The following is a 12,193-nucleotide window of genomic DNA, read 5'->3' on the forward strand; positions in this document are numbered from 1 at the left end:
CAAGGCAAAAAATAAACCTAATTTTCGTCCCTTTCGTAGAAACGGACCAGCCCAAAGTGCTACGTCCTCTAAGCAAGAGGGTAATACTTCTCAAGCCAAGCCAGCTTGGAGACCAATGCAAGGCTGGAACAAGGGAAAGCAGGCCAAGAAACCTGCCACTGCTACCAAGACAGCATGAAATGTTGGCCCCCGATCCGGGACCGGATCTGGTGGGGGGCAGACTCTCTCTCTTCGCTCAGGCTTGGGCAAGAGATGTTCTGGATCCTTGGGCGCTAGAAATAGTCTCCCAAGGTTATCTTCTGGAATTCAAGGGACTTCCCCCAAGGGGGAGGTTCCACAGGTCTCAGTTGTCTTCAGACCACATAAAAAGACAGGCATTCTTACATTGTGTAGAAGACCTGTTAAAAATGGGAGTGATTCATCCCGTTCCATTAAGAGAACAAGGGATGGGGTTCTACTCCAATCTGTTTATAGTTCCCAAAAAAGAGGGAACGTTCAGACCAATCTTAGATCTCAAGATCTTAAACAAGTTTCTCAAGGTTCCATCGTTCAAGATGGAAACCATTCGAACTATTCTTCCTTCCATCCAGGAAGGTCAATTCATGACCACGGTGGATTTAAAGGATGCGTATCTACATATTCCTATCCACAAGGAACATCATCGGTTCCTGAGGTTCGCATTCCTGGACAAACATTACCAGTTCGTGGCGCTTCCTTTCGGATTAGCCACTGCTCCAAGGATTTTCACAAAGGTACTAGGGTCCCTTCTAGCTGTGCTAAGACCAAGGGGCATTGCTGTAGTACCTTACTTGGACGACATTCTGATTCAAGCGTCGTCCCTTCCTCAAGCAAAGGCTCACACGGACATTGTCCTGGCCTTTCTCAGATCTCACGGATGGAAAGTGAACGTGGAAAAGAGTTCTCTATCTCCGTCAACAAGGGTTCCCTTCTTGGGAACAATAATAGACTCCTTAGAAATGAGGATTTTTCTGACAGAGGCCAGAAAAACAAAACTTCTAGACTCTTGTCGGATACTCCATTCCGTTCCTCTTCCTTCCATAGCTCAGTGCATGGAAGTGATCGGGTTGATGGTAGCGGCAATGGACATAGTTCCTTTTGCACGCATTCATCTAAGACCATTACAACTGTGCATGCTCAGTCAGTGGAATGGGGATTATACAGACTTGTCTCCGAAGATACAAGTAAATCAGAGGACCAGAGACTCACTCCGTTGGTGGCTGTCCCTGGACAACCTGTCACGAGGGATGACATTCCGCAGACCAGAGTGGGTCATTGTCACGACCGACGCCAGTCTGATGGGCTGGGGCGCGGTCTGGGGATCCCTGAAAGCTCAGGGTCTTTGGTCTCGGGAAGAATCTCTTCTACCGATAAATATTCTGGAACTGAGAGCGATATTCAATGCTCTCAAGGCTTGGCCTCAGCTAGCGAGGGCCAAGTTCATACGGTTTCAATCAGACAACATGACAACTGTTGCGTACATCAACCATCAGGGGGGAACAAGGAGTTCCCTGGCGATGGAAGAAGTGACCAAAATCATTCTATGGGCGGAGTCTCACTCCTGCCACCTGTCTGCTATCCACATCCCAGGAGTGGAAAATTGGGAAGCGGATTTTCTGAGTCGTCAGACATTGCATCCGGGGGAGTGGGAACTCCATCCGGAAATCTTTGCCCAAGTCACTCAGCTGTGGGGCATTCCAGACATGGATCTGATGGCCTCTCGTCAGAACTTCAAAGTTCCTTGCTACGGGTCCAGATCCAGGGATCCCAAGGCGGCTTTAGTGGATGCACTAGTAGCACCTTGGACCTTCAAACTAGCTTATGTGTTCCCGCCGTTTCCTCTCATCCCCAGGCTGGTAGCCAGGATCAATCAGGAGAGGGCGTCGGTGATCTTGATAGCTCCTGCGTGGCCACGCAGGACTTGGTACGCAGATCTGGTGAATATGTCATCGGCTCCTCCTTGGAAGCTACCTTTGAGACGAGACCTTCTTGTTCAGGGTCCGTTCGAACATCCGAATCTGGTTTCACTCCAGCTGACTGCTTGGAGATTGAACGCTTGATCTTATCGAAGCGAGGATTCTCAGATTCTGTTATCGATACTCTTGTTCAGGCCAGAAAGCCTGTAACTAGAAAGATTTACCACAAAATTTGGAAAAAATATATCTGTTGGTGTGAATCTAAAGGATTCCCTTGGGACAAGGTTAAGATTCCTAGGATTCTATCCTTCCTTCAAGAAGGATTGGAAAAAGGATTATCTGCAAGTTCCCTGAAGGGACAGATTTCTGCCTTGTCTGTGTTACTTCACAAAAAGCTGGCCGCTGTGCCAGATGTTCAAGCCTTTGTTCAGGCTCTGGTTAGAATTAAGCCTGTTTACAAACCTTTGACTCCTCCTTGGAGTCTCAATTTAGTTCTTTCAGTTCTTCAGGGGGTTCCGTTTGAACCCTTGCATTCCGTTGATATTAAGTTGTTATCTTGGAAAGTTTTGTTTTTAGTTGCAATTTCTTCTGCTAGAAGAGTTTCAGAATTATCTGCTCTGCAGTGTTCTCCTCCTTATCTGGTGTTCCATGCAGATAAGGTGGTTTTACGTACTAAACCTGGTTTTCTTCCAAAAGTTGTTTCTAACAAAAACATTAACCAGGAGATTATCGTACATTCTCTGTGTCCGAAACCAGTTTCAAAGAAGGAACGTTTGTTGCACAATTTGGATGTTGTTCGCGCTCTAAAATTCTATTTAGATGCTACAAAGGATTTTAGACAAACATCTTCCTTGTTTGTTGTTTATTCTGGTAAAAGGAGAGGTCAAAAAGCAACTTCTACCTCTCTCTCTTTTTGGATTAAAAGCATCATCAGATTGGCTTACGAGACTGCCGGACGGCAGCCTCCCGAAAGAATCACAGCTCATTCCACTAGGGCTGTGGCTTCCACATGGGCCTTCAAGAACGAGGCTTCTGTTGATCAGATATGTAGGGCAGCGACTTGGTCTTCACTGCACACTTTTACCAAATTTTACAAGTTTGATACTTTTGCTTCTTCTGAGGCTATTTTTGGGAGAAAGGTTTTGCAAGCCGTGGTGCCTTCCATTTAGGTGACCTGATTTGCTCCCTCCCTTCATCCGTGTCCTAAAGCTTTGGTATTGGTTCCCACAAGTAAGGATGACGCCGTGGACCGGACACACCTATGTTGGAGAAAACAGAATTTATGTTTACCTGATAAATTACTTTCTCCAACGGTGTGTCCCGTCCACGGCCCGCCCTGGTTTTTTTAATCAGGTCTGATAATTTATTTTCTTTAACTACAGTCACCACGGTATCATATGGTTTCTCCTATGCAAATATTCCTCCTTAACGTCGGTCGAATGACTGGGGTAGGCGGAGCCTAGGAGGGATCATGTGACCAGCTTTGCTGGGCTCTTTGCCATTTCCTGTTGGGGAAGAGAATATCCCACAAGTAAGGATGACGTCGTGGACCGGACACACCGTTGGAGAAAGTAATTTATCAGGTAAACATAAATTCTGTTTTCTACTCTGGCTAAGCATATAACTATACCTATTGAGGATAGTTGTGCTTTCAAAGACCCTATGGATAAAAAATTAGAGGGTCTTCCATAGAAATTATTTATTCATCAAGGTTTCCTTTTACAACCTACGGCTTGCATTGTTCCAGTAACTACTGCAGCAGCTTTTTGGTTTGAGGCTCTAGAAGAGTCTCTGAAGGTTGAGACTCCATTGGATGATATTCTGGATAGAATTAAGGCTCTCAAGCTAGCTAATTCTTTTATTACTGATGCTGCTTTTCAAATTGCTAAATTAGCAGCAAAAAATGCAGGTTTTGCCATTCTGGCGCATAGAGCATTATGGCTCAAATCTTGGTCTGCTGATGTGTCATCAAAATCTAGGCTTTTGGCTATTCCTTTTAAGGGTAAGACCTTATTCGGGCCTGCATTGAAGGAGATCATTTCTGACATTAATGTAGGTAAAGGCCATGCCCTACCTCAGGATAAGTCGGTTAAAATGAGGGGTAAGCAGAATAATTTTCGTTCCTTTCGAAACTAAAAAGGAGGACCCTCTGCTTCTTCTTCCTCCACAAAGCAGGAAGGGAATTTTGCTCATTCTAAGTCAGTCTGGAGACCCAACCAGACTTGGAATAAAGTTAAACAATCCAAGAAGCCCACTGCTGTTTCCAAGACAGCATGAAGGGGTGGCCCCCGATCCGGGACCGGATCTGGTAAGGGGCAGACTTTCTCTCTTTGCTCAGGCTTGGGCAAGAGATGTTCAGGACTCCTGGGCACTGGAAATCACGGGTATCGACTAGAATTCAAGGATTTTCTCCCAAGGGGGAGATTTCATCTTTCACGATTATCTGTAGACCAGATAAAAAGAGAGGCGTTCTTACGCTGTGTAAAAGACCTCTATACCATGGGAGTAATTTGTCCTGTTCCAAAGCCGGAACAGGGACAGGGGTTTTACTCAAATCTTTTTGTAGTTCCCAAAAAAGAAGGAACTTTCAGACCAATTTTAGATCACAAGTATCTAAACAAAAGTCCCATCGTTCAAAATGGAGACTATACGAACAATCTTACCAATGATTCAGGAGGGTCAATATATGACTACCGTGGACTTGAAGGATGCATACCTTCATATCCCTATTCACAAGGATCATCATCGGTTCTTAAGGTTTGCCTTCCTGGACAAACATCAGTTCGTGGCTCTTCCTTTCGGTCTTGCCACGGCACCCAGAATTTTCACAAAGGTTCTAGGGTCTCTTTTAGCGGTTCTCAGACCGCGGGGCATAGCAGTAGCGCCTTATCTGGACGATATTCTGATTCACGCGTTGAATTATCAATTGACAAAATCTCACACGGACATAGTATTGTCTTTCCTGAGATCTCACGGTTGGAAAGTGAACATAGAAAAGAGTTCATTAGTTCCACGGACAAGGGTTCCATTCTTGGGGACTCTTATAGACTCGGTAGACATGAAAATATTTCTGACAGAGGTCAGAAAGACAAAGATTCTGAATACTTGCCGAGCACTTCAGTGCATGGAAGTCATTGGATTAATGGTAGCGGCAATGGATATAATTCAGTTTGCCCGCTTTCATCTCAGACCACTGCAGCTGTGCATGCTCGGACAGTGGAATGGGGATTATGCGAATTTATCTCCTCCGATAAATCTGGATCAAGAGACCAGAGACTCTCTTCTTTGGTGGTTGTCGCCGGATCATCTGTCCCAGGGGACTTGTTTCCGCAGACCCTCGTGGGTGATAGTGACAACGAATGCCAGCCTTCTGGGCTAGGGTGCAGTCTGGAACTCCCTGAAGGTTCAGGGTGTTTGGACTCAGGTGGAGTCTCTACCAATCAATATTCTGGAACTGAGAGCAATATTCAATGCGCTTCAGGCGTGGCCTCAGTTGGCTTCGACCAAATTCATCAGGTTCCAGTCGGACAACATCACGACTGTAGCATATATCAATCATCAGGGGGGAACAAGGAGTTCCTTAGCGATGATAGAAGTATCCAAGATAATCCGATGGGCGGAGACCCACTCTTGTTATCTGTCGGCAATCTACATCCTTGGAGTAGAAAATTGGGAAGCGGATTTTCTAAGTCGTCAGACCATTTCATCCGGGGGAGTGGGAACTCCATCCGGAGGTATTTGCCTCACTGATTCTCAGATGGGGCAGACCAGAGTTTGATCTAATGGCGTCTTGACAGAATGCCAAGCTCCCAAGATACGGATTCAGGTCAAGGGATCCACAGGCTGAACTGATAGATGCCCTGGCAGTGCCTTGGAAGTTCAGCCTAGCTTATGTGTTTCCACCATTTCCTCTCCTTCCACGCATGATTGCTCGAATCAAACAGGAGAGAGCTTCAGTAATCCTGATAGCGCCTGCGTGGCCACGCAGGACTTGGTATGCGGATCTAGTGGACATGTCCTCTCTGCCACCGTGGAAACTTCCTTTGAGACAGGACCTTCTCATTCAAGGACCTTTCCAACATCCAAATCTAATTTCTCTGCAGCTGACTGCTTGGAGATTGAACGCTTGATTCTATCTAAGCGAGGATTCTCTGATTCGGTCATTGATACTTTGATACAGGCTCGAAAGCCTGTTACTAGAAAAATCTATCATAAGATATGGCGTAAATATCTTTATTGGTGTGAATCCAAGGGTTACTCATGGAGTAAACCTAGGATTCCTAGGATTCTGTCTTTTCTCCAAGAAGGATTGGAGAAAGGGTTATCAGCAAGTTCTTTAAAGGGACAGATTTCTGCTTTGTCAATTTTGCTTCACAAACGTTTGGCAAATGTGCCGGATGTTCAGTCTTTTTGTCAGGCTTTAACTAGAATTAGGCCTGTATTTAGACCTATTACTCCTCCCTGGAGTTTCAATTTAGTTAAGAGTTCTTCAAGGGGTTCCATTTGAACCCATGCATTCCATAGATATTAAATTGTTATCTTGGAAAGTTCTGTTTTTAGTTGCTATTTCTTCTGCTCGAAGAGTTTCTGAGCTTTCAGCGTTACAATGTGATTCGCCTTATCTTATATTTCATTCTGATAAGGTGGTTTTACGTACTAAACCTGGATTTCTTCCTAAGGTTGTTTCAAATAAGAACATTAATCAGGAAATTGTTGTTCCTTCATTGTGTCCTAATCCTTCTTCCAAGAAGGAGCGTCTGTTACATAATCTGGACGTGGTCCGTGCCTTGAAGTTTTACTTACAGGCAACCAAGGATTTCCGTCAATCATCTTCATTATTCATTATTTATTCTGGAAAGCGTAGGGGCCAGAAAGCTACGGCTACCTCTTTCTTTTTGGCTGAGAAGTATCATCCGCCTTGCATATGAGACTGCTGGACAGCAGCCTCCTGAAAGAATTACTGCTCATTCTACTAGGGCTGTGGCTTCCACATGGGCTTTTAAAAACTATGCTTCTGTTAAACAGATTTGTAAGGCTGCGACTTGGTCGTCCCTTCATACTTTTTACAAATTTTACAAATTTGATACTTTTGCTTCTTCAGAGGCTATTTTTGGGAGAAAGGTTCTTCAAGCAGCGGTGCCTTCTGTTTAGGTTCCTGTCTTGTCCCTCCCTTTCATCCGTGTCCTTTTGCTTTGGTGTTGGTATCCCACAAGTAAGGATGAAATCCGTGGACTCGTCATATCTTTGTAAAAGAAAAGTAAATTTATGCTTACCTGATAAATTTAATTTCTTTTACGATATGACGAGTCCATGGCCCAACCTGTTCTTTTTAAGACAGATTTATTTTATTTTTTAGAAAACTTCAGTCACCTCTGCACCTTTTAGCCTTTCCTTTTCTCTTCCTAAACCTTCGGTCGAATGACTGAGGGTGGAGGGGAAGGGAGGGGCTATATATATACAGCTCTGCAGTGGTACTCTTTGCCACTTCCTGTTAGCAGGAGGTTAATATCCCACAAGTAAGGATGAAATCCGTGGACTCGTCATATCGTAAAAGAAATTAATTTATCAGGTAAGCATAAATTTACTTTTTTGTAGTGCCAATTTTCTTGTGAAATCATTTACATCTACAAACAAATCAAAAACGTTAGGTGTATTTTATAGGCTAAAGGAATAGACCCTTGGCTAAAACCCTAATATTATCATTTAAAATACCTCCTTTTTAACTTCAATAATGTTTCTTTTTTGATGGTTGATGACTTTCCCCGGATGCCACACATGTGTACACTCCTTTTTGTTTTGTTTTTTTGACGAGGCAGACGTGGAGGCATTGACTGACTGTTTAATAGGTTGTTTGGGCCTACCTTTAAAAAATTAATCTGATTGGTAATTATTAAATAAGGTAGAGGGTAATGGTGTAATTCTAATTTTCACTAATATAGTTTAAGAGGAGATGATACCAATTGTGAATGGTCCCTTTTATTTCCATTAGTTTCAGATAAGAAACTGGATCTATTGGATCCTTGTCTAGTATTGTCTATGGATCTCTTCTTATGTGGAGATGTGCTGGGAACCCTGCCCACCTGCTGGTTAGTAAATGGACCTAGCTGAATTTGTCTTGTGAGCCCAATGACAAGAGGCATATGTGTGTAGCCATCTATAAAAACAAAAAACAAAATGGTCGTAGATAAAAACCAAAAATGGCCAACAAGTCTACCCATATTAAATGTTACTTATTTCTGAGGATAGCTTTATGCATGTCCCAGCCATTTTTTATTATTTTACAGTCTTTGTGTTTACCACCTCTATTGGATGTTTATTCCATTAATCCACTACCCTTTCTACTGAATCTGCTTCTGCTACTCTCTAACTTAAGATTGTGACCCGTTTTTTGTTTTGGTAAGTGCTTTAATACATAAATATTTGTATATGTGAAAAAGAAAGTACACCCTCTTTGAATTATATTGTTACGTATCAGGAGAAGAAAGCAATTCTATGGTTACTTATCAGGACAAAATTGCAATCATCTGATCCTTAGCACGTCTTAAAATTAGGTAAATACAACCTCAGATGAACAAAAACACAACATATTATGTGTCATGATTTATTTAACAAAAATAAAGCCAAAATGGAGAAGCCATGTGTGAAAAACTAAAGGCACCTTATGATTCAATAGCTTGTAGAACCACCTTTAGTAGCAATAACTTGAAGTAATCATTTTCTGTATGACTATCAGTCTCTCACATCGTTGTGGAGGAATTTCGGCCCACTCTTCTTTACAATGCTGCATCAGTTCATTGAGGTTTGTGAGCATTTGTTTATGCACAGCTCTCTTAAGGTCCTGCCACAGCATTTCAATCGGGTTGATGTCTGGACATTGACTGGGCCATTGCAACACCTTAATTCTTTTCTTTTTCAGTCATTCTGTTGTAGATTTGCTGGTGTGCTTTGGATCATTGTCCTGTTGCATGATCCAATATATATAATGTGTGTATGTATATGTGTGTGTGTGTGTATGTGTGTATATATATATATATATATATGTGTGTGTGTGTATGTGTGTGTGTGTGTATGTATGTATATATATATATATATATATATATATATATATATATATATATATATATATATATATATATTGTGTGTGTCTGTATATATAATATATATGAATCATGAAAATTTAAAATTTTCACTTTCATGTACAATTGATTTTTTTTTTTTATTTTTTTTTTAATGTTGGTAACAATAGTCCTTTCATGCCTTAATATTTACTTTATGAGCTTTTTTTTCCCAAAGGGAAAATAGAAATTAAGATTCTCACCACGGGTGGCTTTGGTGATGAAGGTGATGGACACTGGCTTTCAGAAGAAAACCTAAAGGACATTTTTTTCAACTTATTGGTAAGTTTTACCAATTCTGATATTGTGTAATAAGAATGTATTGGTAATGTGCTTGCTTTCATTCGCATAAACTATGGCAGTATAAAAATAATGTACCATACAAATGCAACAGGTTTTTTTCCTGTATATTTTTGTTCTGGCTTTAAAAAACGAATAATCACCAGCTTTTTAATTTATTTTTGTAAAATATTCTGTCATAGTCGGGTAAGCTTATCTGTACATTCCTATGTTGCCATAAAACGCAGCCATTAGGTGCCATATTAGCAATCAGTCAATAGGGCTTGTCCCTAAGTCTAAATGTACAGAAACCTCATTGCTTAGTGCTGTATTATCTGGCTACACTCTCAGAGCTAAATCCTATGCTATTTACTAAAAAAGTGCTTATATGCAAAAAAGTAGTTGCCTTTATGGCTATAACCGACACAACTCTTCTTTCCACAAGATATTGGAGTTAGTCTGGGAATTTGTGCTCATTCAGCCAAAAGAGCATTTGTGAAGTCAGGCACTGTTAGACTAGAAGGTCTGGTTCACTATCAGCACTCCAATCCATCCCATCGATATTTAATATGGTTGAAATTAGGGCACTATACATGCCACCCAAGTTACTCTACACCACTGGTTTTCTTCTTAAACGGAAGAGTCCACAGCTGCATTCATTACTTTTTGGAATTCAGAACCTGGCCACCAGGAGGAGGCAAAGACACCCCAGCAAAAGGCTTCAAATACCTCCCCCACTTCCCTCATCCCCCAGTCATTCTTTGCCTTTCGTCACAGGAGGTTGGCTTAGAAGTGTCAGAAGTTTGAAGTCTCTTATGTAGGGTAGTACTCTCTGAAATGGTACTGGAGTTTTAAGTAATCCTGTCAGCCTCTCAGTGAGAGCATGGATGAAGGTTTGGGTCCGGAGATGCAGGGAGAGTCTTTCTGTGAAACCATCCCGACTCATATTAACCGCTCCTTGGCAATCATTGTTGACAAGTTTTGTTGCTTGCCTTTATTCACTCAAGTCTATGTCAGAAGTGAGGCTACTATCTGTCACACTCGAAGGGCCGTGCTCCTGTTCCACGGCACAGATTCCGGAAAGAACGTTTCATTTTATGTCGATATGTGAATGTAATGTTAATGAAAGAAGGTAGGGTCCCAGTGGGACTCTTTTTTATCTTAAAAAAGGAACCATGGGTAATTGAACAGGGGGACTTTAATCATGTTTATGTGGTTCTATCTGCTATTGTGTAGTAATACTTAGGATCATGGCTTTTTGGAACATAACAGCCTTATCAGTTGGCGCAATCTCTTTAGATTTATATGCTCTTTTTGTGACTTGCATGGTGCACCTCGTGACCGGGTGCGGTTACATTGTTTTCCACTTCCGTATTCTGACTGTGTAGCGACAGTCTGCTCGTTGGTTGTCTGGTTCACAGGAGGTGGTGAGTGCCTCAGCCATTGGGGGTGTAAAAAGGGTGCCGGTTAATGTTTGTCATTTTTGTAATCCCAAAGTTATGGAGGATTCTGATTTTGTTAGATACAGATATCTCTGATTCGGTGAATGCGTCTTGTGATAAATATGAAATGGCTTGGGTTATCCATGCCCATCACTTATGTTCCGATTGCCGTTCCAGTGTACTCTCTTCTCCCGAATCAGGGAACTTAGAGTGCGTTGAGCCATCCGCCCTCGAGGATTCGTTTCCTCCAGAGGTTACGGCACGGTTCCGCATGGCCATATCTATGGTGCTGGCTCATTTTATATCTCCCAAGTGAAATATGTTTAAGGTACTGTCCGTGTTCTGTCAACCAGGGTCCGTCGGGCATGGGATCACCTGATTCAGTTCGGCCTTCTGGGGAAACTTTGGCCTCTGAGGCTTCAGGAGCCTCAACCTCTGGGCCGGGGTCGCCTATCGATCCGGCGAGGGATAATTTTGCCTTCCGTTATAGGCTTCCACGTCTTTGTGTCCTACTAAGACTTGGGTGAATGGGGCTTCTAATCGGCTGTTACCCATTCTTCTTGGGCATTCACCCGCCGGTGCTGCATCACTTTTATTTTGATCCGGATAGAATGTGTTTGATTTGTTTTTAATAAGCTAATGTCTGATATAATTTCCGTTTTGGGAACATTCTTTAAAAAAAGGAAAACAATATACAGAGGTGCAAGATGGAAAAAGACACACAATATTCTGTACAAATGAACTAAGAACTGATACTCTCCTTTAGGTCAGACCGCAGCCTTCTTGCAGTCTCTCCCTTGTGACTGTGTATAGATAGATAGTAGTAGTAGATGGCGCTGGTCTATTGAGTGATTTTCTCTAGTAAGTGAAGAGAAAAAAGTCTTGATGCATATATTGAAGCCAATTAATATGGGTGCAGTATACTCATTCCATAAGATGAATCTTTACAGCTGAAAGGGAACGTAGCGTCAGATGGCAAGAGTCCACAGGTTCCTGGAGTCAAATACTGAAATTTCAGGTTTATCCAAAAGTGGACTATAAATGGAGACCCAAATGACAAAAGTATCCAGTGTATAATTGAAAAAATGTAGTAACTTACTCCATAAATAAGGAGATTCCAGCTCAGCACAGCAAAACAAGATCTTGACAATCTTTCAACAAAGGATAAAAGGTTTTATTTTCTCAACGCGTTTCAACGTATTACACGTCTTTATCAAGAGCATACATTAAAACAAGTAAAACAGGTAAGTAAAACCAAGTATTGAGTGGATCTGATACTTGCGATTTTGTGGTCTTGTGGGCATTTCCTCGGAAGTTGCGCACTTTTGATTGTTATGTTTCTACTTCATATCGAACCTTCGGGTCGATTTTTCTTGGACCTTAGACAGTTCTGGAGTGTTCTTGTACCAGGTTGGGCGCTATC

At 42.1% G+C, this 12,193-nt stretch overlaps 1 protein-coding gene across 1 annotated transcript in view; it reads left to right on the forward strand.

The window, feature by feature from the left end:
* The window catches only part of OS9 (OS9 endoplasmic reticulum lectin), a gene marked incomplete in the record, with an annotated part of 610,958 nt that overhangs the window by 568,637 nt on the left and 30,128 nt on the right, over positions 1-12,193 (forward strand). The window contains 1 exon segment of the mRNA XM_053708203.1: positions 9,228-9,331. Coding sequence (XP_053564178.1) covers positions 9,228-9,331 — 104 coding nt within the window.

Source organism: Bombina bombina, chromosome 3 (genome assembly GCF_027579735.1).
Source record: "Bombina bombina isolate aBomBom1 chromosome 3, aBomBom1.pri, whole genome shotgun sequence".
Lineage (NCBI taxonomy): Eukaryota > Metazoa > Chordata > Amphibia > Anura > Bombinatoridae > Bombina > Bombina bombina.